General features: G+C 48.7%; 3 protein-coding genes across 7 annotated transcripts in view; all 3 read right to left on the reverse strand.

The window, feature by feature from the left end:
- Positions 1 to 12,042, reverse strand: part of GCN1 (GCN1 activator of EIF2AK4) — a 69,716-nt gene extending 57,674 nt beyond the window's left edge. The window contains 5 exon segments of the mRNA XM_017510231.2: positions 1,139 to 1,247; positions 1,680 to 1,811; positions 2,384 to 2,447; positions 6,532 to 6,634; positions 11,999 to 12,042. Of these exon segments, the coding sequence (XP_017365720.1) occupies positions 1,139 to 1,247; positions 1,680 to 1,811; positions 2,384 to 2,447; positions 6,532 to 6,634; positions 11,999 to 12,016 (426 nt within the window). The 5' untranslated portion in view covers positions 12,017 to 12,042.
- A 1,811-nt stretch (positions 12,043 to 13,853) lies between these two features.
- On the reverse strand, positions 13,854 to 18,245 carry RPLP0 (ribosomal protein lateral stalk subunit P0). The gene is made up of 8 exons (XM_017510227.2): positions 18,178 to 18,245; positions 17,824 to 17,925; positions 16,438 to 16,613; positions 16,243 to 16,330; positions 15,987 to 16,133; positions 15,694 to 15,879; positions 14,471 to 14,611; positions 13,854 to 14,086 (listed from the first exon to the last, which is right to left on the reverse strand). Exons 2-8 carry the CDS (start codon positions 17,875 to 17,877, stop codon positions 13,925 to 13,927), a joined length of 954 nt encoding a protein of 317 aa, XP_017365716.1. The 5' UTR covers positions 17,878 to 17,925; positions 18,178 to 18,245; the 3' UTR covers positions 13,854 to 13,924.
- Positions 18,246 to 22,115: 3,870 nt separating this feature from the next.
- The window catches only part of PXN (paxillin), a 61,717-nt gene continuing 57,335 nt past the window's right edge, over positions 22,116 to 26,497 (reverse strand). For all 5 annotated transcript variants that reach the window (XM_017510226.1, XM_017510225.1, XM_037731961.1 and 2 more), the window contains 3 exons: positions 26,065 to 26,146; positions 25,771 to 25,919; positions 22,116 to 24,258 (listed from right to left, as the gene is read on the reverse strand). In XM_017510226.1, the coding sequence (XP_017365715.1) occupies positions 23,992 to 24,258; positions 25,771 to 25,919; positions 26,065 to 26,146 (498 nt within the window). In that variant the 3' untranslated portion in view covers positions 22,116 to 23,991. The remainder of the gene's footprint in view (positions 24,259 to 25,770; positions 25,920 to 26,064; positions 26,147 to 26,497) is intronic.

The raw sequence follows: 26,497 nt of genomic DNA on the forward strand, positions 1-26,497 counted from the left end.
CATGTTACCCAGGCTGGAGTGCAATGGCGCGATCTCGGCTCACCGCAACCTCCGCCTCCTGGGCTCAGGCAATTCTCCTGCCTCAGCCTCCTGAGTAGCTGGGATTACAGGCACACACCACCATGCCCAGCTAATTTTTTGTATTTTTAGTAGAGATGGGGTTTCACCATATTGACCAGAATGGTCTCGATCTCTTGACCTGGTGATCCACCCGCCTCGGCCTCCCAAAGTGCTGGGATTACAGGCTTGAGCCACCGCGCCCGGCCCAGACTCCTTTTCATTAAATCTTTAAACCACTGCTCAGCCAGGAGCGGTGGCTCACACCTGTAATCTCGGTACTTTGGGAGGCTGAGGCGGGCAGATAACGAGGTCAGGAGTTCAAGACCAGCCTGACCAACATGGTGAAACGCCGTCTCTACTAAAAATAAAAAATTAGCTGGGCATAGTGGCAGGCACCTATAATCCCAGCCACTAGGGAGGAGAATCACTTGAACCCAGGAAGCAGAGGTTGCAGTGAGCCAAGACCACACCACTGTACTCCAGCCTGGACAAGAGTGAGACTCTGTCTCAAAAAAATAAAAATAAAAACATTCCTCATGACCTCCACTAAGCCTGTCCAGGCACATGTCTGCTCTGCTCACTTCCCAACCTGGTAAGCAGACATGCAGAAAGGAAAGGAGGGAATTTAAGAACCAAAACCAAGACAAGAAATCCATTCCATTCACCAGTTCAACACTGAAATCAAACACAGGGAGTGGAATGATTAGCCAGAAAAAAAGCAAAAGGATTTACACTATGATATTTTCCAGTTCCTTAATTTTTGGCTATCTTCCCGACTCTGGCCTCTCATGGCTTCCACACATGCCATGAAATCAGAGGCCTCCTTTCTCTTGTCCATCACTGCATTGCCAGTGCCTAGCACCATGCCTGACACAGAAGCTCAAAAATGTCTGATAAACTGAGGAATGTGATTACGCTGCACTCATGCCCATCCACCAAAGCCATGCGCCTCAGGACAACTCAGACTGTCTGGTCACCCAGCACCTAGAAAAGCACTTGGCACCAAGAAGGTGCTGAAACACGCTCTAACTCCGGCAGAAAGCTGACCCTTACTACTTCAGAGACCCAGGGAACCTACCAGTTTGTTCCAGATGTCTCCTTGTCTCTTGGCTTTCGACGGAAAGACAATGCGCACCAGAAGACAGGTCCAGGTCAAGGCCAGCAAGGCGGCAGAGCCACTGCTCTTACTGCAGAGGAGAGCAGGGTAAGTTCAGAGCAGCAGCCTCCACCCTGAACACTAACACTGTCCCTAAGGCCCCGCCTGGTAATGCAGGACTCTCCCCTGACCTGAAGGAACAGAACTTGAAATCGGTTCCCCACAAACCATCTGTGACAATTCAGGACAAGGAGTCCAGGCTTTAGTGGCCAAACTCCCATCTCTCGGCACTGACAACTATAAAAACAAACAGATGGCTTCCAGCATTAGGGGCCTGGTGGGCAATTGGTTCCCCTCAAAATGGCCTTGCCTGCCCTGTTTCCCAACCCTGCTCCTCGGGAAAGTGGTTTTCACCAATAAGCTTGCCATCCTGGCTCCTCCCTCAGGCGCGCAGTCAGCTGCATCAGCTTCTCCTGAGCAGGACTCCACCAATTCCCAGGGGGCCACAACCTTTACCTCTTACCTGGGAACACCTGCTTTGGAGCCAATACCAGAAGACTGCAGAGAGTGTAGAAGGTTCTTAGCAGTGGCTTCTGGCTGGGCCTCAGCCAACTGCTGGATGGCTGCCTGTAAGGCCCTGCGGGAGGCTGCATCTCTAGGGGGAGAGGCAAAGGGGAAAGGTGAACATGGGGACCTCAGAGGCAGGGGCAAGGCTGCTCAGGCCATGCACTGGTCTTTCTCAGGAAAAACTGATCACACCACACTCCAGTGGATCACAGAGGAGGAATTAGGAAATAACTGGATAAACTCACCTCCTCCTAGAGTTCTAAAAGTATCTCATAAGGGCAAATAAACCACTGAGTGTGTAAGGGCAGCCCCTACATTTACGGAGCACTTATAAGGTTCTCAAAGTAGGCCAGGCCATTTTAACACACAAGACTAATGGCAGCACACACATACTGACCACTATGGCACAGCAGGCAACTGTTCCAGGCACCTCACACTAACCACCACCAGATGATATAGAATGGAATCATCTCCATTCTGCAAACCAGGAAACTGAGGCACAGAAAGATAAGTAACTTAGCCAGGATCTAACAGCTAGGATATGATATAGCCCAGATTTGGGACCAGGCAGTATGGCTTCAACCTGGGTTCTAACCACTACCCTAAATCACCTCTCTATACAAAACTGTTCCAGATACAGGGCCTTTGGCTGGGACTCACCTGTATCGATGCAGAGTCAAGCAGAACAATTTGCAGAGCCCCTTCACTGCTCCCTCTGGCAGATCTGAAACCAAAGATTACACAGAGAGTAGTCAATAAAAATGACCTGATAAGCAGCTGCAGTCAGGTGTTCTGCCAGACATGATCTCAGCCCACTGGACACTCCCCATTTATTTAAGACTTTCCTCCCCAAGAGGAAAAAGCAACAACAAAACAGGACTCTAGGAAAACGCCTGGTACAAAAAAGCTTTGGGTAGACATTTGCTAAAGGAATGAAACTAAGAAATTACAAGTGGCCTCAAAACCTCACATGCCATCAAGTAGAGGTTCAGGAGTGCTGGAACGATTCTACTTCTTGATCTGGGTGCTGGTTATACTGGTGCTTAATTTTAATATGTGATGATTCAGTAAGCTGTACAATTAGGATGTGTATCTTTATTTCTTTACGCATATTCTAATAAATAGTTTAAAAAACAGTATAACACTGAAGTACTATGAGCAACAAGAAGAGGGAACAGCACCTATAACTGGATGTTTCTGAGAGTCTGAAAGATACAGAAGCTTGGCCGAACAGATTAGCAGGCTCTGGAAAAATGGAAAGGGAGGGAGACATACGTGGAATGCAGGGTTAAGAAGACATAATACCTACCCAGGACACATGAGGAAGAAAAGGGGAGGACTAATAACACCCCAGCTCTTAGTGCTTATGAGATGCCAGGCCCTGCTCTAAGTAATCCATACACATTAACTCACTTAATCCATATAAAGTGGCACTGTTATTAAGCCCATTTTTAAATAAAGCAAGCAAGCAACGGGAAACCAAGCCAGCCAGCCAGAGTGAAATAGATACACCCTAACTCTGGGGAGAAAGAGTTCAACTCTTGGTTGAACAATAGTGCTCAATATGGCTGGGCACAGTGGCTCATGCCTGTAATCCCGGCACTTTGAGAGGCCGAGGTGGGAGGATAACTTGAGGCCAGGAGTTCAAGACCAGCCTGGCCAACATGGCAAAACCCCGTCCCTACTAAAAATACAAAAATTACTTAGGCATGGTGGCATGCACAGGTAATCCCAGCTACTCAGGAGGCTAAGGCAGGAGAGTCGCTTGAACCCGGAGGCGGAGGCTACAGTGAGCCGAGATCGCGCCACTGCCCTCCAGCCTGGGAGATACAGCGAGGCTCCATCTCAAAAAATAAAAGAAAAAGAGTGCTCAATAATGTTGGAACGCCAACCTGTGACAAGTGCTGCATGCCACACTGAAGCAGGCAAACAAAAGAGAGAAGCTTCTGAGGAGGAGGAAATTTAACCTGCAGGATAAGACAGACTTATACTGGGTGTAGGAGGCACCAAGAGCAGGAGGCCCATGCATGGCTCATACCATTCCTCATACTTCAGGCACCTGAATGATGGAAGAGAAATGAATGAGGTACAGGGACACCATTCCCCCAGAGCCCTGAACACTGCATTGGTCCATGTGATCCAGGGCTATTTCAGTAACTGGGGAAAAGGATGACTGTGTCCAGAAACAGGTTGTGGCCAAGACAATGACAATAACAACAGCTAATATACACTGTGAGCTTACCATAGCCAGACAATGTGTGACATTTACTCCAACCTATCAGGGAAGTATTACTGCTATCTCCATGTTCAAAGCAAAAGAAACGGGCTCAGAGAGGTGAAGTAACTTGAAGCAGGTCAAACAGCCTATAAGTGGCACAGCCCGTCCAAGCCCTTCAACACTGACTGCTGCACTAGAGGCCTGTGACTGGAAAAATCGGTATCACATGGCTGCCTTTCTTTTTTTTTTTTTTTAAGACGGAGTCTTGCTCTGTTGCCCAGGCTGGCGTGCAGTGGCGCGATCTTGGCTCACTGCAATCTCTGCCTCCCAGGTTAAAGGGAGTCTTCTGCCTCAGCCTGCTGAGTAGCTAGGACTACAGGCGCACACCACCACGCCCAGCTAATTTTTGTATTTTTAGTAGAGATGGAGTTTCACCACGCTGGCTAGGATGGTCTCAATGTCTTGACCTCGTGATACGGGATTACAGCCATGAGCCACCGTGCCTGGCCACATGGCTGTCTTTCTAACTAGAGCTCTCTGCTGGGAAAGTGACCAGAAAAACCTTTGAGGATGCCATAAAACTCATACACTAAAGCATTACACACAAAAGCATTACACACAAGAGAATCTCTTAGAAGCTCACAAACAGCAAGTTTACAAGCTTGGGTATCTTACCGGGCACAAGTAGGTCAGAAGCAGCAAATGAGAAGCTGGATGGCGTGGTAGGAATAAAAAGTAAAAGAGGACAGAAAGGGAGGCCCAATCTATATGGCTGTGGTTTTCTTTTTATTTATTTATTCTTTTTTTTTTTTGAGACTCATTCTTCTTGTCCAGGCTAGAGTGCAATGGCGTGATCTTGGCTCACTGCAACCTCCACCTACGGGGTTCAAATGATTCTCCTGCCTCAGCCTCCCAAAGTAGCTGGGATTACAGGCGCCCACCAACACACCCAACTAATTTTTTTGTATTTTTAGCAGAGACAGGGTTTCACCATGTTGGCCAGGCTGGTCTTGAACTCCTGACCTCAGGTGATCCATCCCCCTCAGTCTCCCAAAGTGCTAGGATTACAGGCGTGAACCACTATGCCTGGCCATGGCCATGGTTTTCAAACTTTAATAAACACAGGAATCACCTAAAGGTGTTGTTAAAACACAAATGGGGGGTTCTATCCCCAGGATTTTTTTTTCTGACACAGGGTCTCGCTCTGTCACCCACCACCGTAGCCTCAACCTCCTAGGCTCAAGCGATCCTCCCACCTCTCAACCTCCCAAGTAGCTGGGACTACAGCACCTCCCGGTCTGATTTGAGTTGCTCCAGTGGAGCTGGGAAGTTTTATCTCTAACAGGTTCGGAGGTGCTGTTGATGCTGCCTGTCCAGGAACCACACTTTGAAAGTCAATGCTATACAGTAAAAACAAACATACCAAAGGAAATGAAAAAATAACTAGGATTTATTGAGTGAAAGCAAAATGGTCTCACTTAATAAGTCCTAGAGCTATCCCTTGGTTATGGTGCAGATCAGAATAATCAGATATGCTCAGCATTTCCCAAAATGTGTTTCGCAGGCCCTGAACAGAATTTCAACAAAAAAGAGGTTCAAAGAAAACACTGGATTCAAGGAAGCTTTATAAAGTGAAAACACCTTGTTGTGAATATTCCAAGAGGGCATTAAAAAACATGACCTCCCACTGGCTCACACAGATAATCCCAACACTTTGGGAGGCCAAGGCGGGCGGACCAAGAGGTCAGGAGATCAAGACCATCTGGCCAACATGATAAAACCCTGTCTCTACTAAAAATATAAAAATTGCTGGGTGTGGTGACGGACGCCTATAATCCCAGCTACTCAGGAGGCTGAGAGGCAGGAGAACTGCTTGAACCCGGAAGGCAGAGATTACAATGAGCAGAGATCAATCACGTCACTGCACTCCAACCTGGGTGACAGAGACTCCAAAAAAGAACCTCTCCCAACTTATTTGATCTTGGAATACGTTATTGAACAACGACTGGGAAAAATGATACCCCAAGTCATAAAGAAAATGTTTTTGTACTCAGTATACTACTTGAGAAAGGTTTTTGCTATCTTTTTAAAATATTTCCAATCAAAATGGTTACAAGAATAAACAGCCTTCACACCTGAATGGATAAACTCTCCATTAACCCAAAGGTTTTAACTGTTTCAATTCACTTGATAGCAAGGAAATAAAGGCCATGGTTCTAAAGAAACACAATTTCAGCTGGGCCCAGTGGTTCGTGCCAGTAATCCCAGCATTTTAAGAGGCCAAAGCAGGTGGATCACTTGAGGTCAGGAATTCAAGACCAGGCCGGCCAACACGGTGAAACCCCACCTCTACTAAAAATACGAAAATTAGCTGGGTATGGTGGCGCACACCTGTAGTCCCAGCTATTCTCGAGGCTGAGGCATGAGAATCGCCTGAACCAGGGAGGCAGAGGTTGTAGTGAGACGAGATTGTGCCACTGCACTCCAGCCTGGGGGACAGTGTGAGAATCTGTCTCAAAAAGAAGAAAAAAAACATAATTTATTTTTGAAATGGAATATTATCCAGGGTATATGGATGAAAAATAAATACCTTTTCCAGCCACACACTTTCCCAGTTCACTGAGGATTTCTCTCCGTTCCTTTACACTGGCTGTTGTCACCTTCCCTGCAAAACGCTTTAGTGTCTCAGAAACCTGTGAAGGCCAAGCAACAGAGAAAATTTCACCAGTCAGACTGCAAAACAATGAGTGTGGGTGTGTTGAGGGGTGGGTGTAGAATTCAGGGATCTCTCTAACCTGGGGGGTTTCTCAACCTCCCCACTCTTGACATTTTGGGCCAGGTAATTCTTGGTTGTGGGGGCTGTGTTTTTAGAGCATTCCAGGTGTCAGTAGCAGCCCATCTCCCCCTCCTGCCCCAGCTGTGACATTGTCAAATGTCTCCTGGGAGGCAAAATCACTCTCACTTGAGATATACTGCTTTAATTCAACTAGTCAACAAGTCAATATACGTTACTTAAACTTGGGCAATAAGTGGAAAGGCAAAGACCTCTGAACAGAAAATATCCCTTCAGAACTACCCAAAATCTAGCAAAGGCCTACTTTGTGCCAAGCATGTTCCCTTCACATTATCTCACTTTAACCTCCCCATAAGGCAAATGTCAGCATCCTGGCAACTCACTGGCAGAGCAAAAGCACACTGGCTAAAAGGTGAAAGGTTAGGAGACTGGATCCCAGCTCTGCTTTTTATTAGCTGTGGAAACTTAGCCAAATAATATCACTCTCCCAATCTTCAGTTTTCTCATCTATCTGAGGCGGACAATAGCAGCTACCTCATATGACTGTGATGGAAATTAAGTGAGATTGTATATATAGGGCATCTACTCTCAACCCAAGCATAAAGTTGGCTGCTACTACCAACGAGCCTGCAAGGGAGGCATCAGTATCCCCATTTTATAGGTGAAGAAACCATCTCCAAGAGAGGAAGTCACTGCTCATAATGGAGTCAAGAGCCACAGTACCTGCATTTTTTAAACTAACCTCAAAGCCAAACAGGTCTACAAACTGATGCTAACAAATCTTTAGCTTTCAACACCCATCCAAGTTACCATGGTTGCAGTCCGCTGCATAGGGACATAAGCATAAGATCCAGTAAGTGGGACAGTTTGCAAACATCCCTAAAAATCTGCTCCTGAGCAATATTCTACAAGCTACCAAGTGGGCAGGCTGTGGATTCACAACTGGTAGAGCAGGGCATGATAAGACCCATGTAACAGCACAGTGGGGTCATCATCTTTTATTTTATTTTTTTTGAGATGAAGTCTCGCTCTGTCACCCAGGCCGGAGTGCAGCGGCACAATCTGGGGTCACTGCAACCTCCGCCTCCTGGGTTCAAGCAATTATCTGCCTTAGCCTCTCGAGTAGCTGGGATCACAGGCACTCGCCACCACGCCCAGCTAGTTTTTGTATTTTTAGTAGAGATGGTGTTTCACCATCTTGGCCAGGTTGGTCTTGAACTCCTGACCTCATGATCTACCTGCCTCGGCCTCTCAAAGTGCTGGGATTGCAGGCGTGAGCCACTGCACCTGGCCCATCTTTTTCTTTTGAGGGTATTTCACAGGCAGACTTTTTTTTTTTTTTGGGGGGGGACGGAGTTTCACTCTTGTTGCCCAGACTGAAGTGCAATAGCGGGGCCTCAGCTCACTGCAACCTCCACCTCCCAGGTTCAAGTAATTTTCCTGCCTCAGCCTCCTAGGTACTTGGGATTACACACATGCACCACCATGCCCAGCTAATTTTTTGTATTTTTAGTAGAGATGGGGTTTCTCTTTTTTTTTTGAGACGGAGTTTCGCTCATGTTACCCAGGCTGGAGTGCAATGGCGCGATCTCGGCTCACCGCAACCTCCGCCTCCTGGGTTCAGGCAATTCTCCTGCCTCAGCCTCCTGAGTAGCTGGGATTACAGGCACACACCACCATGCCCAGCTAATTTTTTGTATTTTTAGTAGAGATGGGGTTTCACCGTGTTGACCAGGATGGTCTAAATCTCTTGACCTCGTGATCCACCCGCCTCGGCCTCCCAAAGTGCTGGGATTACAGGCGTGAGCCACCGCGCCCGGCGAGACGGGGTTTCTCTATGTTGGTCAGACTGGTCTCAAACCCCCAACCTCGGGTGATTTTGCCCACCTCAGCATCCCAATATGCTGGCATTATAGGTGTGAGTCACCATGCCCGGCTGGCCAGCCTTATTAGTAGCGTAAGAGTCAAGAGTACACACAGAAATAAAATAATACTGAGTTTTTCTGCTTAAATCCCTACCATAGTTCTATTGGCAATGAATAAAAGAAACTGATGTCCAAAACTCTGACTTCTACATAAATGATGTATCATTTTAACTTTAAAATGTCTTTTGTTTTTATAGTCATAGATGCACACAGAGTCAAAACCAAACAGTTCTGAGAAGTCTGCCATAAAAACCAGTTCCTTGCCTTCACTCTCCATGGGCAACCCTTAGGTTGATTTGGTGGATATTTGAGTAGTTACCTCCATATAGCTAAGTATCTCTAAATATGGAGGTAACTTGCATGTTTCTTGATTTTTCAGTTTTGCTACCTTTCTACCACAGCTCCCTTTCCTGCTCTTATCCTACCCACACCCTCTCCATTTCCCCATTGGAAGTCCCCAGTTTCATAATATAGGCTAGGTCAGTAATCAGTGCTTACACCATATGTAAATGGCATTCAACATCCTTTTAATAAACTGTTTCTTATTCTTCCCAGCATTTTTATGCCCCTGGTGTTAATGATTACCCTTTCCCATCTCACTTCAGTTTGACTTGTTGTATCTGTTCTTACAAATAATTGAACCCCAAACTTTTTGCCATTTGTCTAAATCTCAGTACATTTAGGCAGATCAGGTATTTCATCCAAATTCCACCTTCCTACAGAAATCTCTCCCAGAGTTTTCTGACCTGCCCCAATTAGGCATGTGATCCTCTACAGCTAGGGCACAGTTTATTACCCTGAACATGAACTTTCTTGTGTTTGGGTGAACACATCCTCCATTCTGTAAACTCCTTGCAAGTATGAAAATATTCTGACCAAATACAGAATTCTAGGTTGAAATCATTTTCCTTTAGAATACTAAAGACAAGACCAGGTGCAGTGGCTCACATCTGTAATCCCGACACTTTGGAAAGCTGAGGCAGGCAGATTGCTTGAGGTCAGGAGCTTGAGACCAGCCTGCCCAACCTGATAAAACCCTGTCTTTACCAAAAATACAAAAATTAGCCAGGCATGGTGGCATATGCCTGTAATTTCAGCTACTCGGGAGGCTGAGGCAGAAGAATCTCTTAAACCTGGGGGGTGGAGGTTGCAGTGAGCCAAGATCATGTCACTGCGCTCCAGTCTGGTGACAGAGCAAGACTCCATCTCAAAAAAAAAAAATAAAAAATCAGTTGTTCACTTGCACTAGCCACATTCCAGTGCACTGTTAGTCACATGTTGCTAATGGCTACCATACTGGGTGGTGCAGGAAAATATTTCCATCATCACAGAAAGTTCTACTGGACAATAGTACTCTAGAGAGACATCTGTGAACTTTAAAGCTGTCTGCATTCTGAAATCACCAATAAATGACTTCTCTGAAGGATCTTAGTGTTCTCCTTCTAAGTTTTCTTCTGACAAGGTCTTAAGTGGGTAACATTCATTTTCTGATTAAGAAAAAGAAGGGTCTTAAACCTGAAAAGCTCTTTCATCTTTGTGAGAGAAGCTATGACCAGGAATTTAATGTGTCCTTCTACACATTACCCTGTGGAAAGGTAACTATGTGGGAATTCTAGATGGAGGACAAATCGTATACATGTGTCTGTTTTTGCTGTCTCTTCACTAAAACTAATAAAGCGTTTAAAAACTAATCTTAGGCTGGGCGTGGTGGCTCACACCTGTAATCCCAGCACTTTGGGAGGCTGAGGCCAGAGGATCACCTGAGGTCAGGAGTTCGAGACCAGCCTGATCAACATAGACAAACCCCACCTCTACTAAAAATACAAAAATTATAAAATACAGAAATATTCTCCTGTACCACCCAATACAGTAGCCACTGGCTATATGTGTCTAACTGTGCACTGATATGTGGCTAGGACAAGTGAATAACTGATTTTTTTTTTTTTTTAAGACAGAGTCCCACTCTTGGCACCGAGGCTGGAGCACAGTGTCGCAATCTCGGCTCACTGCAACCTCTGCCTCCTGGGTTCAAGTGATTCTCATGCCTCAAGCACCCGAGTAGCTGGAATTAACAGACATACGCCACCACGCCTGGCTAATTTTTGTATTTTTACTAGAGAGAGGGTTTTGCCATGTTGGTCAGGCTGGTTCAAATTTCTGACCTCAAGCAATCTGCTCACCTTGGCCTCCTAAAGTGCTGGGATTATGAGCCACTGAGCCCAGCCAAAAACTGAATTTTCAATTTCATTTAATTTTAACTAACTTAAGTAGCCATGTGGCTGTCATACTGGACAGTGCAGCTCTAGAGAGGATTCTTCCCTCAAGTGAGTATCAATGTTAAACATTCAGCATGTATTTCTCTAACCCCCTTATACTAAGCTTTTCTTTCTAGGATTCAATACAACATAACTTGAACAAATTATCAGCCACTTGCAAAGGAGAGTATCAATAAACATCTTTTTGAATGCTCGAGTTAAGTGGTTACTTTCTGGGCCTACATATAAAAATCAATCCTATCCCCCTGGAGACCCCAAATGAGCCCAGCTGTCCTTTAGACACCTGTTTCCTTCCCCCTGCCCCATAACAGTGTCTTTTCACCTTAAAACATAACCACAACTGATGCTTGGGTAGAGAAAAAGGTTTTCCCAAGTCCTTCCTGAACTACAAGGTACCCACACTCAAGGGTGACAAGACTCTACATGGGCACGACAGTTCTTTTCACTAACCCTGGATCTGATAAGAATCAACATACATCAAGCCCTATTTTATCTCACTGAACCTTCACACAACCTTTTAAGACAGGTATTGTTTTAACCTCATTTTATAGATGAAAAGGCAGACGTGGCGGGGTTAAGTCACCGATTTGGCATGTCACAGAAATCAACAAGCAGAAACTCAAGCCCAGATCTGTATGAATCCAAAGACTACACAAAGTCCCTGCTCATAGTAGGTGCTCAAAGATCATTTGCTGAATACAAAGTTTAAGGAAGACTTGGCGTTGGCCCAGGGCTCAGGGCTGGAGGGCTTTGGAAAAATGAAGTGAAGACTCAGGGAAGTGAACTTTTGCAACTCCGGGATCAGGCGAAGGCCCCGCCGAGCTCCAGCTGCCGAAGTCAAGCCCGGAGCTCCCGACTCCTGGAGCCCGCGGTCTGCCTGCGCCGCCCGGGCCGGGCCAAGCCCGCAACCGTGAGAGGCCGGCCTGAGACTGCCCCCGGACTCCGCCCTCCATAGCCACCACCCCCAGCGCCCCTAAGCCTAGGAACGAGGGAGGCCCCGCTCGACAAACACCGTCCACACCAAGTCGCTCGCCGCGTTGGCCCCGCAGCCACCCGCCTCACCTGCGTGTCCGCCGCCATCCTGCCGGCGCTGACTCCGGAACCGCTTCCGGAGCGCTTCCGGGTCACCGCGGTGCCCACGCGGCAGGGCTAGACCGCGAGCTCGCTGGGGCAGGGCCCCGGGCTTGGCGCCCCCGGGCGGGACGGCGGCCGCTGCAGCTGGAGCAACCGGATCGCAGGCTTGAAGTTGCCAGCCCCGCCCGGAGCCACAACACCTCCTCCCCAGGCCTCGCTCTTCAGCCCCGGGCGCCTCGGGGAAGACTAGAGCTTTTAAAGCGGTGAGTCCGCCTAGTCAGGCCCTGACCCACTTCCAGCCCGCAGGGTCAGCCCCCACGTGGGCTTTTCCTGAATGATGACGACGTTCTTCAGAAAAACAATTAAGTGTTGCTTACTAGATAGCAGAAACTAAAAGCTAGTTAAAAGAGTCGGCGAACTAGTCTTTTGTCCTCAGTTTGTAATTCAGTTAGTGGATGACTGGTACATGGTTAGCAAACGTGGGTAGATATGGAGGTCACAGAAGGTTCAGGAACGGAAGGAGGCCCCTTCCCTGGGGAAATGCTGGATGCCCCAGGCTGGGAGTTTTGAAGGCCACAAGATGGGAGGCTACGAGCAGATGTGGCTGCAATTTAAAGAATAGGGTCTCCACAGCTAAGTTAGAATTAATACATCATGTTCCGGGAGACAGATCTTTAAGTCAAATACAGGAATCACCACAAAACACCTATTCTCAGCAGACGTTGCTGTCTCTTTAAATATTGGGGCCAACCGTGGTGGCTTACGCCTGTAATCCCAGCACTTTGGGAGGCTGAGTCAACCCGATGTCAGGATTTCCAGGCTGGCCAACATGGCAAAACCCCTTCTCTGCTAAAAATACCAAAAAAATTAGCCGGGTATGGTGGTGGGTGTCTAATTCCAGCTACTTAAGAGGCTAAGGCAGGAGAATCACTTGAACCCAGTAGGTGGAGGTTGCAGTGAGCCATTGTGAGATCAAGCCACCGCACCTCAGCTTTGAAACTGTCTCAAAAATATAAACTGGTCACCAACTACTGCATTGCAGCACCACCCAGTTTCGAACCTTGCTCTATGGGACTGGCCCCAGTATCCACCAGGTGCCTATCTCAACTGACACCAAAACTTTAACTTACAGGGACATAGGCAAGTGGCTGGGTGGCCACAGAAACAATAATTCCAGTATAATACATTTACAACTGTGCCTAGAGGTCTGACCAGTAGCTTCATTCAGCTACAAAGAGGTTGCCCAAATAGAAAGCTCTATGGCTTTACCATGGCTTTAGTTTCTAGCATATGGCACTATAAAGCTAAAAATCAAGGGCCAGGCATACAAGGGCTGAAGCCTGTAATCCTAGCACTTTGGAAGGCAAAGGGGGGGGGGGGGAACATCACCAGGTCAGGAGTTCAAGACCAGCCTAGCCAACATGGTAAAATCCCGTCTCTACTAAAAATGCAAAAAATTAGCTGCGCACCTGTAGTCCCAGCTACTCAGCAGGCTGAGGCAGGAGAATCACTTGAACCCGGGTGGCATAGGTTGCAGTGAGCCGAGATCAAACCAATGCACTACAACTTTGGGGTGAGACTCTCAAAAAAAATCCCAGCACTCTGAGAGGCTGAGACAGGATTCCTTGAGGCCAGGAATTTGATACGTTTCTGCAACATCCCTACAAAAAGTTAAATATTAGCTGGGTGTGGTGGTGTGTGCCTGTACTTGGAAGGCTGAGATGGGAGGAAACCTTGAGCCCAGGAGTTAAGAGAGTACATTAAGTTATTATACCACGGCACTCCAGCCTGGGCATCAGCCAGACCCTATAAAAAAAAAAAATTATAAACTGAACACTCCAGAGACTTTTTAAAGAAGACTTTTATTTCCTTGTTTTGCAAATAAAGCTGGCTAAGTTGGTTGCTTTCTGGTGATTAGTCAAAGAGACCAAATCCCATATCCTCGTCCGATTCCTCCGACTCTTCCTTGGCTTCAACCTTAGCTGGGGCTGCGGCAGCAGCAGGAGCAGCCGTGGTGGCAGCAGCCACAGGGGCAGCAGCCGCAAAGGCAGATGGATCAGCCAAGAAGGCCTTGACCTGAAGGAGAAGTGGTCAAAATGGTCATCCACACTCCTCTACCACCCACCACCCTCCTGCCTTGGTAGAGTTTAAGGACCAACAATATCCTTTTCAGTGTGAAGCCTTTCCTGTCAGAAGCGGCCCAAGCAGGACAACTTGGGTATGTCCTAGTGAGGGGGTTCCTAAGGCCCAGCTCTTGCCCGTTAACCCCGTCTTTGGGTCTCTCTTCATTTCTGAAGTGAGAAACTCCTTCCCTGCCCCCCAACCTCTCAAATATCCTCTCAGAAAATATTTCTGCTATATAAAATACAACTATAAAAGCGGTTAAGTCAGAAGGCCACCATTTGTCACCCTGCTAATTTGTCAGTCAGGCCACCTGTGGTCCTGGTGGGCTCTTTTTACCTTTTCGGCAAGTGGGAAGGTGTAATCAGTCTCCACAGACAAGGCCAGGACTCGTTTGTACCCATTGATGACAGAATGGGGTACTGATGCAACAGTTGGGTAGCCAATCTGCAGACAGACACTGGCAACATTGCGGACGCCCTGTGAAGACAACATTTTATTTCAGGCGAGACTCCCTACAGGAGACGAAGTCCAAGTAAAGCTGAATAAAGAGAGCCCTTGGCAGACAAGAACTGCCAGGTTAGCAGCTCAGTCTCAAGAGTGGCTATTTCAGACCCATCAAATTAATTTTGCTGTTATCCAAACCCAGGTGGTGGTCTGTATGCGTTCATCAATGGCATTTACTTCCAAAGCCATTACAATCTTGTGAAAAGCATAAGCGACTAACATAGCCATTGAGTTCCAGAATGAAATTATTCTGGAATGTTGAACTATTTCCAGATGTGAATTTCATTCACTAGTCAAACTTTCAACAAGTGAATGAAGCTACCTACGAGTAGCTAGTAATGTCTAATTATATATTAATTTCAATTTTTCATTTGCACAAGAAAAGACATTTTCCATCACTATTATTCATCATTTATAAGGCATTTTTTTTTTTTTTGAGACACAGAGTTTTCACTCTGTCACCCAGGCTGGAGAGCAGAGGCACCACATGGGCTCACCGCAACCTCAGACTCTTTTTTTTTTTTTTTTTTCTGAGACGGAGTTTCACTCATGTTACCCAGGCTGGAGTGCAATGGCGCGATCTTGGCTCACCGCAACCTCCGCCTCCTGGGTTCAGGCAATTCTCCTGCCTCAGCCTCCTGAGTAGCTGGGATTACAGGCACGTGCCACCATGCCCAGCTAATTTTTTGTATTTTTAGTAGAGACGGGGTTTCACCATGTTGACCAGGATGGTCTCGATCTCTTGACCTCGTGATCCACCCGCCTCGGCCTCCCAAAGGGCTGGGATTACAGGCTTTAGCCACCGCGCCCGGCCTGGCAAAATTTGACAGTCTCAATGCAGACCCTAGAACAGCCCCTCCCTACATGCCCACCACCATTCTAAGACTTTACGTCCAGTAATTCATTAAATCCTTCAACAATCTTATGTTGTTTTGACGTTTTACAGATGAGGCAGATAGATTAGAAAACAGTCCTTGGTTTCACAGGACTCAGCTTGACACTTGTCATGCTCTTAACCATCAGTGTAAGAGGGGGCCAGGCTGGAGAGTATGTACCTCCAGGAAGCGAGAGTGCAGAGTTTCCTCTGTGATGTCAAGCACTTCAGGGTTGTAGATGCTGCCATTGTCGAACACCTGCTGGATGACCAGCCCAAAGGAGAAGGGAGAGATGTTGAGCATGTTCAGCAGTGTGGCTTCGCTGGCTCCCACTTTGTCTCCAGTCTTTATCAGCTGCACATCACTCTGAACAAGAAACGGGGGCAGTTAACACCTGGACATCCAGCAGACTGTGGCCACCAAAAGAAGCCCCCCATTTGGCTGGCTAGCACAGGCAAACCAGGTCCACTCACCAGGATTTCAATGGTGCCCCTGGAGATTTTGGTGGTGATACCTAAAGCCTGGAAAAAGGAGGTCTTCTCGGGCCCCAGACCGGTGTTCTGGGCTGGCACAGTGACTTCACATGGGGCAATGGCACCAGCACGGGCAGCAGCTGGGACCTGAACAAAGACAACAAACAGTGAGAAAAGTCTCTCCACTGAGAATCGTCCGTTTTGCTTTAAGGAGCAAAAATAAAAGCCTGTTCAGCCAGCCCAGTTGTCCCCTTACCTTATTGGCCAGCAGCATGTCCCTGATCTCAGTGAGGTCCTCCTTGGTGAACACAAAGCCCACATTCCCCCGGATATGAGGCAGCAGTCTGCAAACAGAAGTTTACGGGAGACAATCACCTTTCAGCACCATTCTCCAGGAAGAGGGAGACTCGCACTGGGGAGGGGAACAAAGCTGCCCCGGGAACTGACTGACTTCTCCAGAGCTGGGTTGTTTTCCAGGTGCCCTCGGATGGCCTTGCGCATCATGGTGTTCTTGCCCATCAGCACCACGGCCTTCCCGCGGAGGGACATGCGGATCTGCTGCATCTGCTTGGAGCCCACATTGTCTGCTCCCACGATGAAGCATTTCGGATAATCATCCAATAGTTGCTACAAAAAAGCCAGAGAAAAGCCAAGTTTAACAGGAAGAAAGAGGGGGAAAAATGCCAGGAGAAACTGAAAAATGCCACAATTTGTTTCCATCTCGCTCTCTTTCTGATATGCTTTTGAAGCCAAAGGGAGATTGGGACCATTCTTCCCACTAGGAGCTACGCTGTAACACTGCCGAACTGGGTAACAATTGCTGGATAGGAATGGTGAAAATAAAATTAAGTTTCTACATTTAATCAAGGAGTTTCTCCTTTAATTTCTTAGTTTTTAACTTTTCCCAATTATGAGGCATATTTCTGATTCACTAAAATGGTTATAAGAGAATAAAAAAGGACTGTTCCAAATAAGCAGGTCGAGAGGACGGCTAGATTCACAGCTTTCAAAACACAACACTAAGCAAAAATGCAACATATTACTTGTAAATAAAAAAATCTAGGCGTGGATGTCTGGATTTTTGTACTGTTCTTTTGGGTTTTCTGTCTGAAAACCTTCAAAGTATTGGAAAATGTATACAGGGTATGCTCTACAATGTTGCCTAATTGCTTAAGTGCAGCATGGGGTTTCTGGGCAAGGGGGACCCACCTAAAAGGCCGTCCAAAAGAAAAGTCATTGGACACTTCAGTTTCCTGAATGACAGGTCCTAAATATGCAACAACTTGCTTCCTTACAATGAGTCATTCCTGACCTCAGACCTTCTCAAAGATGGAATAAAAGTGCTCACACCTGTAATCCAAACACTTTGGGATGCTGAGGTGGGCAGATCATGAGGTCAAGAGATCGAGACCATCCTGGCCAACATGATGAAATCCCTTCTGTACCATAAATACAAAAATTAGGCGGGCGTGGTGGTGGGCACCTGTAGTTCCAGCTACTCGGGAGGCAGAGGTTGCAGTGAGCCGAGATCGAGCCACTGCACTCCAGCCTGGCGACAGAGACACTCCGTCTCAAAAAGATAAAAAAGCAAGCATAACGTGCAGTCTTTTGGAAGCCAGACGGAACCGGATATGAATGCTGTCATCTTAGCCACTTGCCTGAGCCTGTTTATATGCAACAGAGAAGACCTATCTCAGGGAATTGTTAATTAAACAGGATTTTCCTAAAAATGGCCTAATTCAGGAGCCAGAACTGAGGAGACCCTCAGCCCTTAGCAGCCGACTGTCCCTATTTGAGCTGGGGCAACATGAAGGGCGACAACCCACCCCGCACTTACGATGATCTTAAGGAAGTAGTTGGACTTCCAGGTCGCCCTGTCTTCCCTGGGCATCACGGCGGTGCGTCAGGGATTGCCACGCAGGGTTTAAAGACGATGTCACTGAGGAGAGATAGGGAGCTCAGGCCTGGTCACCCCGGCACCCATCCCCCGGTCCTAGGCCTACGCGGAGCAGGGCACGCGCAAGCGCCCGACGGCCCGGCCTAGGGTAGTCGCTGCCACCTCGGGGCGTGCGAGCCGCCACCGAGGCCCCAGAGGGAACAGGATAGGACTCCATGTTCCCAAAAGGCCCCCAAAGATCCCTCCATGCTTCCCGCCGCCGGCCCCTGGGGCCGATCGGCATGACGCACGAACCTTCCACGAGGACGCCTGGCGAAAGAAGGGCCGCGCGTTGGAGCGTTCATTTTATATGCGAACAAAGTAGCCAATCAGAAACCGCGGATAAGCACCCGCGCCTATTGGCTGGCGACATTGCTCGTCCGACAAAGCCGAACGAATACAGGCAGCCATTGGATAATATCGCTGCCACTTCAGTCAACGGGAAGCCGCCCTTTAAGTAGGGTCGTGAAGGAAGGAGCTGCCTGGCGTTGGAGGCGCTTGACCTGAGCTGCTGCCACCTGCTGGGCTGGAGCTGCCTTCTTGTAGGCGCTAGAGTAAGCTAGTTCGGAGTTCCCTCTGCCACCTGGCCAGCTCGGCAAACTAAACAGCATGGCATGGGGCTGAGACATAATTGCAATGCTCAGAACAGAGTGGTCTCTTGGTTTCTCTAGTTTGTTTTTCCTCCTACCAAAACAGAGGGATACTTTTATTTTTTTTTATTTTTTTATTTTATTTATTTTTTGTTGTTGTTGAGACGGAGTTTCACTCATGTTACCCAGGCTGGAGTGCAATGGCGCGATCTCGGCTCACCGCAGCCTCCGCCTCCTGGGTTCAGGCAATTCTCCTGCCTCAGCCTCCTGAGTAGCTGGGACTACAGGCACGCACCACCATGCCCAGCTAATTTTTTGTATTTTTAGTACAGACGGGGTTTCACCTTGTTGACCAGAATGGTCTCGATCTCTTGACCTCGTGATCCACCCGCCTTGGCCTCCCAAAGTGCTGGGATTACAGGCTTGAGCCACCGTGCCCGGCCCAGAGGGATACTTTTAAAACCTGGCCGGGCGCAGTGGCTCCTGCCTGTACTCTCAGCACTTTGAGAGGCCGAGGCCAGTGGATCACCTGACAGGGTCAGGTGTTCAGGACCAGCCTGGCCAACATGGCGAAACCCAGACTCTCCTAAAAATACAAAAATTAGCCGGATGTGGTGGCACATGCCTGTAATCCCAGATATTCGAGAGGCTGAGGCAGGAGAATCGCTTGAATCCGGGATACGGAAGTTGGCAGAGTGAACCGGGATCGTGCCTTTGCACTCCAGCCTAGGCGACAGAGAGAGACTCCGTGTCAAAACAAAACAAAACAAAAAAACCTTTAAGGCAGCTCATCTCCTTATCTTCTCAAACCTTTCCGTTTCCTACAAAGTAAAACCTAAAATCTAAACTACTTACAAGGCCCTACCTATCTGCCCGTCATGCCCTCTATAACCATCTCAGATGTTTTTCCCCTGACTTATTTGCTTTCCAGCCAGATGCTGCTCTGCTGTTTTTCCAGCGCAGGCTTCACTTGAGGGCTTTTGCATTGACCGTTTCCTCTTCCTAGAAAACTAGCCAACAAACATCCACAGAGTGATTCACCTCCATCAAATCTTTTTTTTTTTTTTTTTTTTTTTTTTTTTTTAAAAATTTTTTTTTTTTTTTTTTTTTTTTTTTGAGAAGGAATCTCTCTCTGTTGCCCAGGCAGAGTGCAGTGGAGCGATCTCAGCTTCTTGCAGCCTTGACCTCCCAGGTTGAAACGATCCTCCCAAGAAGCTGGGACTACAGGTGCACACCACCACACCTGGCTAATTTTTTGTATAGTTGGGGTTTCGCCATATTGTCCAGATTGGTGTCAAACTCCTGAACTCAAGTGATCCTCCCACCCTGGCCTCCTAAATTGCTGGGATTACAGGCATGAGCCATCTTGCCCAACCCTGAGATCTCTTTTTGATGGTCATGTATTACTGCACGCTTAGCATCATCCTGAGTACATTACTGAAGCTAATCTTCGCAACAGTCCTCTGAGGAGATACAGTCCTGTGTTAGTACTCCCATTTTATCGATGAGAATACTCACAGGAAGTTTAAATAATTTGCCCAAGTCTCTCAGCCAGTAAGTGATGGCTTCAGAACTGAAATCTAGGAGGAAGTTCAAAGCCCCTGGGGCTCACTGTGCTATACAGTCCCTTCCAAACCCCAAGTCTGCCTCCCTCTGAATGCACTTTTCCAAGTATATACATATGCAAAAGGTACATTTCCAAGGGCCTCTTAGCTCTGATGATATAAATATCATCTCTAATTGTAGTACATCAATATAACGGAATACCATGAAGCCGTTAGAAAATGGTGTAGATCTATATTTATTGACATGGGAAAATATCCACAAAGCAAAGTGAAAAGCAAATTACAATGAAATATAGCATATCCATTTCTAGCAATAAGATAAATCCAACATGGGCTAGAAGAATAAACCAAGTTACTCTCTTGAACTCCTGGGCTCAAGTGATCCTTCCACCTTGGCTTCCCAAAATGCTAGGATTATAGGCCTGAGCCACAGAGCCTGGTCCTGTCATTCTCTTTGGGTGAGGGTTGCAGGTAATTTTCACTTCTGAGCTCACTATAGCATGGGAAGGGTTTAGACTAGAATTCAACATGCTGCTTTTGGAGAACCATTTGAAACAGCAGGGAAGCTGTGAAGACACAGCTCAAGGTGAAACAAAGCTGGCCAGGAAGCTCTAGGGAAAGCTTGTCCAATCCATGGCCTGTGGGTTGCATGTGGCCCAGGACAGCTTTGAATGCGGCCTAAAGCAAATTTGTAAATTTTCTTTAAACATTATGAGATTTGTGATTTTTTTTTTTTTTTTTTAGCTCATCAGCTATCATTGGTGTTAGTGTATTTTATGTGTGTCCCAAGACAATTTTTTTTCCGATGTGGCCCCAGGAAGCCAAAAGATCGGATACTCAGCAGGCACAGTGGCTCATGCTTATAATCCCAGCACCTTGGGAGGTCAAAGTGGGCAGATCACTTGAGGCCAGGAGTTAAAGACCAGCCTGGCTAATGTGGTGAAGATCCGTCTCTACTAAAAATAAAAAAATTAGCTGGATATGGTGGTGGGCACTGTCATCTCAGCTACCTGAGAGGCTGAGGCATGAGAATTGCTTGAACCTGGGAGGCAGAGGCTACAGTGAGCCAAGGACATGCCACTACATTCTAGCTTGGGGGACAGAGCTAGGCTCCATCTCAAAAAAAAAAAAAAAAAATGCCAGGAGTGGTGACTCACGCCTAAAATCCCAGCACTTTGGAGGCCGAGGCAGATCACTCGAGGTCAGGAGTTTGAGACCAGCCTGGCCAACATGGTGAAACCCTGGCTCTACTAAAAATACAAAAATTAGCCAGGCATAGTGGCAGGTGCCTGTAATCCCACTTAAGTAGGAGGCTGAGGCAGGAGGCAGGAGTATCGCTTGAACCCAGGAGGCAGAGGTTGCAGTGAGCCAAGATCATGCCACTGTACTCCAACCTGGGCAGAGTGAGACTGTATCTAAAAAAAAGATTAGCCATCGTTGCTCTAGGGCCTAGGACTGGTGCTCTGGATCTGACCAAAGAGGAGGCATGCAAATACGGTCGTGACCATGCGGAGGCAGTAGAGACCCATCCTCAACTCAAGTAGCTGACTTCGGCAGGAAGGGGCTACACCCAAGCTGTGTGGGCTCAGGCACAGCAGTTCAGCGCAGGAACACAGGCAGAGGCAAGCCTGGGGTTCACATCATGGCTCTGCCCTCACTGATTGCCTTGAACATGTAGGTTCTTGTCTTGGAGTCTCTTTCCCTGTCTCTAAATGAGTGGAAGGCCACCCACAGGCCCATGTGAGTGAGGCTGCCCTCGGTAAACCCAGGTGATCACACCCCAGGAAGGCCCTGCCCACAAGGGTCAGTCCCGCTGCTCCCCAGCCTGTCCTCACCAACAGGCAAGAGCAAAGCACACGGAGAGGAACTGTGACCACAGGCAAGGACCACAGACCCCAGCCCCAGGGATTTTGACCTTAAGAAAGGAAACATCCACAATTCACCCTCAATCTGGTGACTCTGCTGCATCTGGGGTGGGTTTGGTCTCTGCTGGGACCACGGGGTTATCTCAGGCCACCAAGAAATGGCACTACACAGGTGAAAATCACGGCAAACTTTATTGGCATAAATCACAGGAACTGAAATGGGAAAAGCCAGGTTAGATGTTTACAGAGAAAAAAATAAAATGAAAGTCAAATTTTCAAATAACCATTGACTCAGGGAGTGGACCCCAGAAACCCCAGTCCCTCTTGGAGAAGGTCTAGGGCAGGTCACTGTAAACAGAGCGGTAAGGCCTGTGGGTAGAAGGGGAAACCTCCAGAGTGGCCAGGCTGACCTCCCCACAGCTACAAAGGAGGGACCCTCTTCTGAGACCCCAGCACACTTGGCTTCTGCCAGGAGGCCAGTGGAGTGGTCTGGACTCTCCCCGTGAGACCCCGGTGGGGCCCTTTTCTCTTGATCAGGAGCCTAAGGCCAGGCTCCTCTTTCGTCCTCAGTCAGGAGCTCTGGGGGTTTCCCCAGAGGAGTTTGTCCCTCTGCCCCAAATCCTATCACACTCCCTTATGACCTTCTTTCCAGACCCCCTGAGTGCCAATCCCACAAGTGAATGGGGAGGAGACAGACCCAGGCTCCCGGGAGAGCACATCTGGGGGAGGGATATGCCCAGAGGAAATCAACAAGACCAATGAGACGTCGGAGTCCTGACGGCCAAAATCAGACACCCGCTTTCCTGAGAAGGCAGAAGAGGGCCCCAGAGAAGCGGTAGAGGCTGAGAAGGTTCAGGGGTTCACGGGGGAGCAGAGGCTCCTGAGGGCTTACTCAGACAGGAAGCAGCCCCCCAAAACAGACTTTCCCCTTCTCCTGCAGAGACAGAACAGATGAGGTTCAGAATTCCAGCCCCGAAAGGGCGAGACACTCTTCAACCAGTTTCAGTGAAGAGCTTGCTGGCCTGGGAAGTAAGAAGGGGCTTCCAAATACAGCAGTTTATAAAACAGTCCTGGTGAGCTGTGAAGTGAAAGAGCAGGAGTCAGAGCTGCTCCCCGTTCACCTGCTTGTGCCAAAAAAACATAAAATACAAATTGCTTTCCCACCCCAGCCCTCAGTACAAAGCCAACTCCACACCAGGGCCACCGTCAGCAACAGGCCCAGTGGCGGTGGACAAGGAGAATACAAAAGGGAACGTCTTTAAAATCTCTTCAAAATCATTTTGTATACAGAAGTAAAAGCAACTCAGGCGATATGAATTCAAACCTCAGTGTAGAAATCTATCAAAGTCAGTACAGTGTCCAGGCACGCTGTCCCGGAGACGGAGGAAGTGGCTATAAAACATTATTGCTGGAGAGGCTTTTCTCAGTAGAACCAGAGCAGGTATAAAAGGGGAAGGCAGATAAAGGCAGGGGCAGTCGTCCAGGCCTACGGCGCTGGAAGGGTAGGAGGAGCACAGAGAACCTTCCATGGCCCCTTAGGTTCTCTGCCTTTGGATGGATGGATCTATGCTGGCATTGTCTCGAGGGAGCCGGGTGTCCCCCAGTACTCACAGAACAGACAGTTAGGTCGGGGGAGAAATAAGGATAAAAAGAGACCCCAGCAGACCCAGCCTGCCCTTCCCTGTCCCCCGACCCTGGCTGCACTGCTGAAATATGAGGAAGAGATGGCTCCAGTGTGGGGTGCTGGCCAGGCCAGTTCATGGAACATACGTGGCCTGGGGTGGGCCCCCAGCCTCCAGCTCTGGGGAGGATGGAGAGTGAGCAGCCTGGGGAGAGTGGCAGGAGGAAGGAGGGGGCCCAGAGGTTCCAGCAAGGGTGAAGACAAGCAGGGAGACCCCTCACGGCCCTCTGTCCATCCTGCACCAGCCATGGACAGGAGGGTTCCAGTTTCAGTCGGGTTTACCCCTTCACCCCAGGGCGAGGTCTCTGGGTCACAGTAGCAGTTGGGGATGCTGGCTGGGGAGGGGGGCAGAGACAGGGACAGGGCGCCTAGCAGAAGAGCTTGAGGAAGCAGTTCTGACAGTAAGGCTTGTCGTTCTGCTCCTTAAAGGTGCCCTTGTTGAGCTGCTTGAGGCAGAAGGCACAGACGAAGTGCTCGGGGTGGAACTTCTTGGCCATGGCGGTGATGCAGCGGCCGGTGATGGGCTTCTGACAGCCAGAGCACAGCGAGCCGCGCCGCTCGTGGTAGTGTACCTCACAGTAGGGCTGCCCGTCATGCTCGAAGAAGCTGCCGTTGACGAATGGCGTGAAGCATTCCTGCCAGGCGGAGAGAGGGGCTTAGAGACGGGCATGTCAGCACACCCCTGGTGCATCCTACTTGCTAGAAATTTCATACGTGCCATGCTGTCCTAAAATAACACTGATTTTTATTTTTTATTTTATTTATTTATTTTTTGAGACTGAGTCTTGCTCTGTCACCTAGGCTGGAGTGCAATGGCACAATCTTGGCTCACTGCAACCCCAGCCTCCTGGGTTCAAGCAATTCTTCTGCCTCGGCCTCCTGAGTAGCTGGGATTACAGGCACATGCCACCACACCTGGATAATTTTTTTTTTATTTAGTAGAGACAGAATTTCTCCACATTGGCCAGGCCAGTCTTGAACTTCCAGCTGACCTCAGGTGACCTGCCCATCTCAGCCTCCCAGAGTGCTGGGACTACAGGCATGAGCCACCACACCTGGCCTATTTTTATTATATTAAAAAATTTTTTTTGTAGAGATGGGAGTCTCACTATATTGCCCATGCTGGTCAAACTCGGCCTCCAGCAATCCTCCCAACTTGGCCTCCCACAGTGCTGGGATTATTTAATTCTCCCAACAGGGAGGCAACTGAGGTGCAGAGATGATGTGACTGGCCCAGGGTTATGCAGTACTGAGTTCACAGGCTGGATCTTACATAGATCTGACTGCTGGGTGCTTAGCCAGGTGGCTGTAACACTGCTCCCAGAAACACAGGTGCTGACACTGGTCTGTGGTCAAACTCTGCATCCCAGATTCTCATTGGAGAGTCACGTGCACATGTACGTAGAAAAGGCTCTGGGAGAGGCCGGGTGTGGTGGCTCACACCTGTAATCCCAGCACTTTGGGAGGCCGAGGCAGGCGGATCACCTGTGGTCAGGAGTTTGAGACAAGCCTGGCCAACATGGTGAAACCCCATTTCTACTAAAAATACAAAAAATTAGCCAGGCATGGTGGTGGGTGCCTGTAATCCCAGCTACTTGGGAGGCTGAGGCGGGAGAATCACTGGAACCCAGGAGGTGGAGGTTGCAGTGAGCTGAGATCGCACCGCTGCACTCCAGCCTGGGCAACAGAGTGAGACCTCGTCTCAAAAACAAAAAAGGAAAGAAAAGGCTCTGAGAAGTCTTGCAGGGAACACTGTTCCCCAACTCATTTGGTCAGAGAGCCCTTTTGAATCCCTAATAACCTCTGCGGGGCCCCAGAATGCCGTGGTTTTGGAAACCACCGCCCACTTCTGTCGAGTCTGCTAAATACTTGCATTATCTCATTCAATTCTCACACACTCTCCTCCCGAACAGGAATGCCCAGGGCCTCTGCACAGGGCTGGAGGGGGACATGTCTACCTTGCTCCTGGTTTGTCCCAGCCTCAGTACAAGTCCTGGCCCAGGACCTACTGGACCCCCTGCCAGCTCCCCCTATTAATAACCCCAAATGAGGCCTCGGAGTTGGATCCAGAGAGCACAATGCAGAAGACCCCTCTCTCCCCACTCCCTGCTCCCAGCCCCCTCCAGATGCGGTCAGGGGCTCCTTACCCGGCACACGAAGCACTCGGGATGCCACAGTGTGTTGAGGGCCGAGATGTAGTTCTCCAGGATGGCCCGGGCACAGCCGCCACACTTGGGCGCAAACATGTCGAAGTAGTCCTTGCGGCAGTAGGCCTTGCCGTCCTTCTCGTGGAACCCTGGGGAGCGGGGGTTTTGGAGGCACAGTTCTTTCAGGGTTCCAGAAGTAGAGCCACCCTGACTCCAGCCTCAGCAGCGTCTCCCACCCCCGCCTCCCCAGCCCTCCTAAGAGAAGGCGAGTCAGCCTGTCGGCCCAGCCCATACCTTCAGGACCAAAGAAGGCTCCACACTGGGCACAGAAGAAGTGTTCAGGGTGCCACGTCCGGTCAAGGGCTGTCACCACTTTCTGTGAAAACAAAGTGTGGATCAAGGCTGAGCTCCACCGCACTGGACAGATCTCACGACTGAGACTCCCAGCAAGACCATCCTCCACCCACAACTCATAGCCACACAGAGCAAAACACTCCCAAGATCGGGGTCTCTGCTAATTGTGCTACGAATGCCTCTAAGAAGGCAGAGTTGCTGAGGATGGGACATGCCGGATCCACACCCTCTCCTTCAATCCTCACCCCAAGTAGAGGTCACAGGTTCTACTGTGATTCCCTTTTTTTTCTTTTTTCTTTTTTTTTTGAGACGGAGTTTCGCTCTTGTTACCCAGGCTGGAGTGCAATGGCGCGATCTCGGCTCACCGCAACCT

The sequence above is a fragment of the Cebus imitator genome, unplaced genomic scaffold, assembly GCF_001604975.1.
Source record: "Cebus imitator isolate Cc_AM_T3 unplaced genomic scaffold, Cebus_imitator-1.0 Scaffold434, whole genome shotgun sequence".
NCBI classification, from domain to species: domain Eukaryota; kingdom Metazoa; phylum Chordata; class Mammalia; order Primates; family Cebidae; genus Cebus; species Cebus imitator.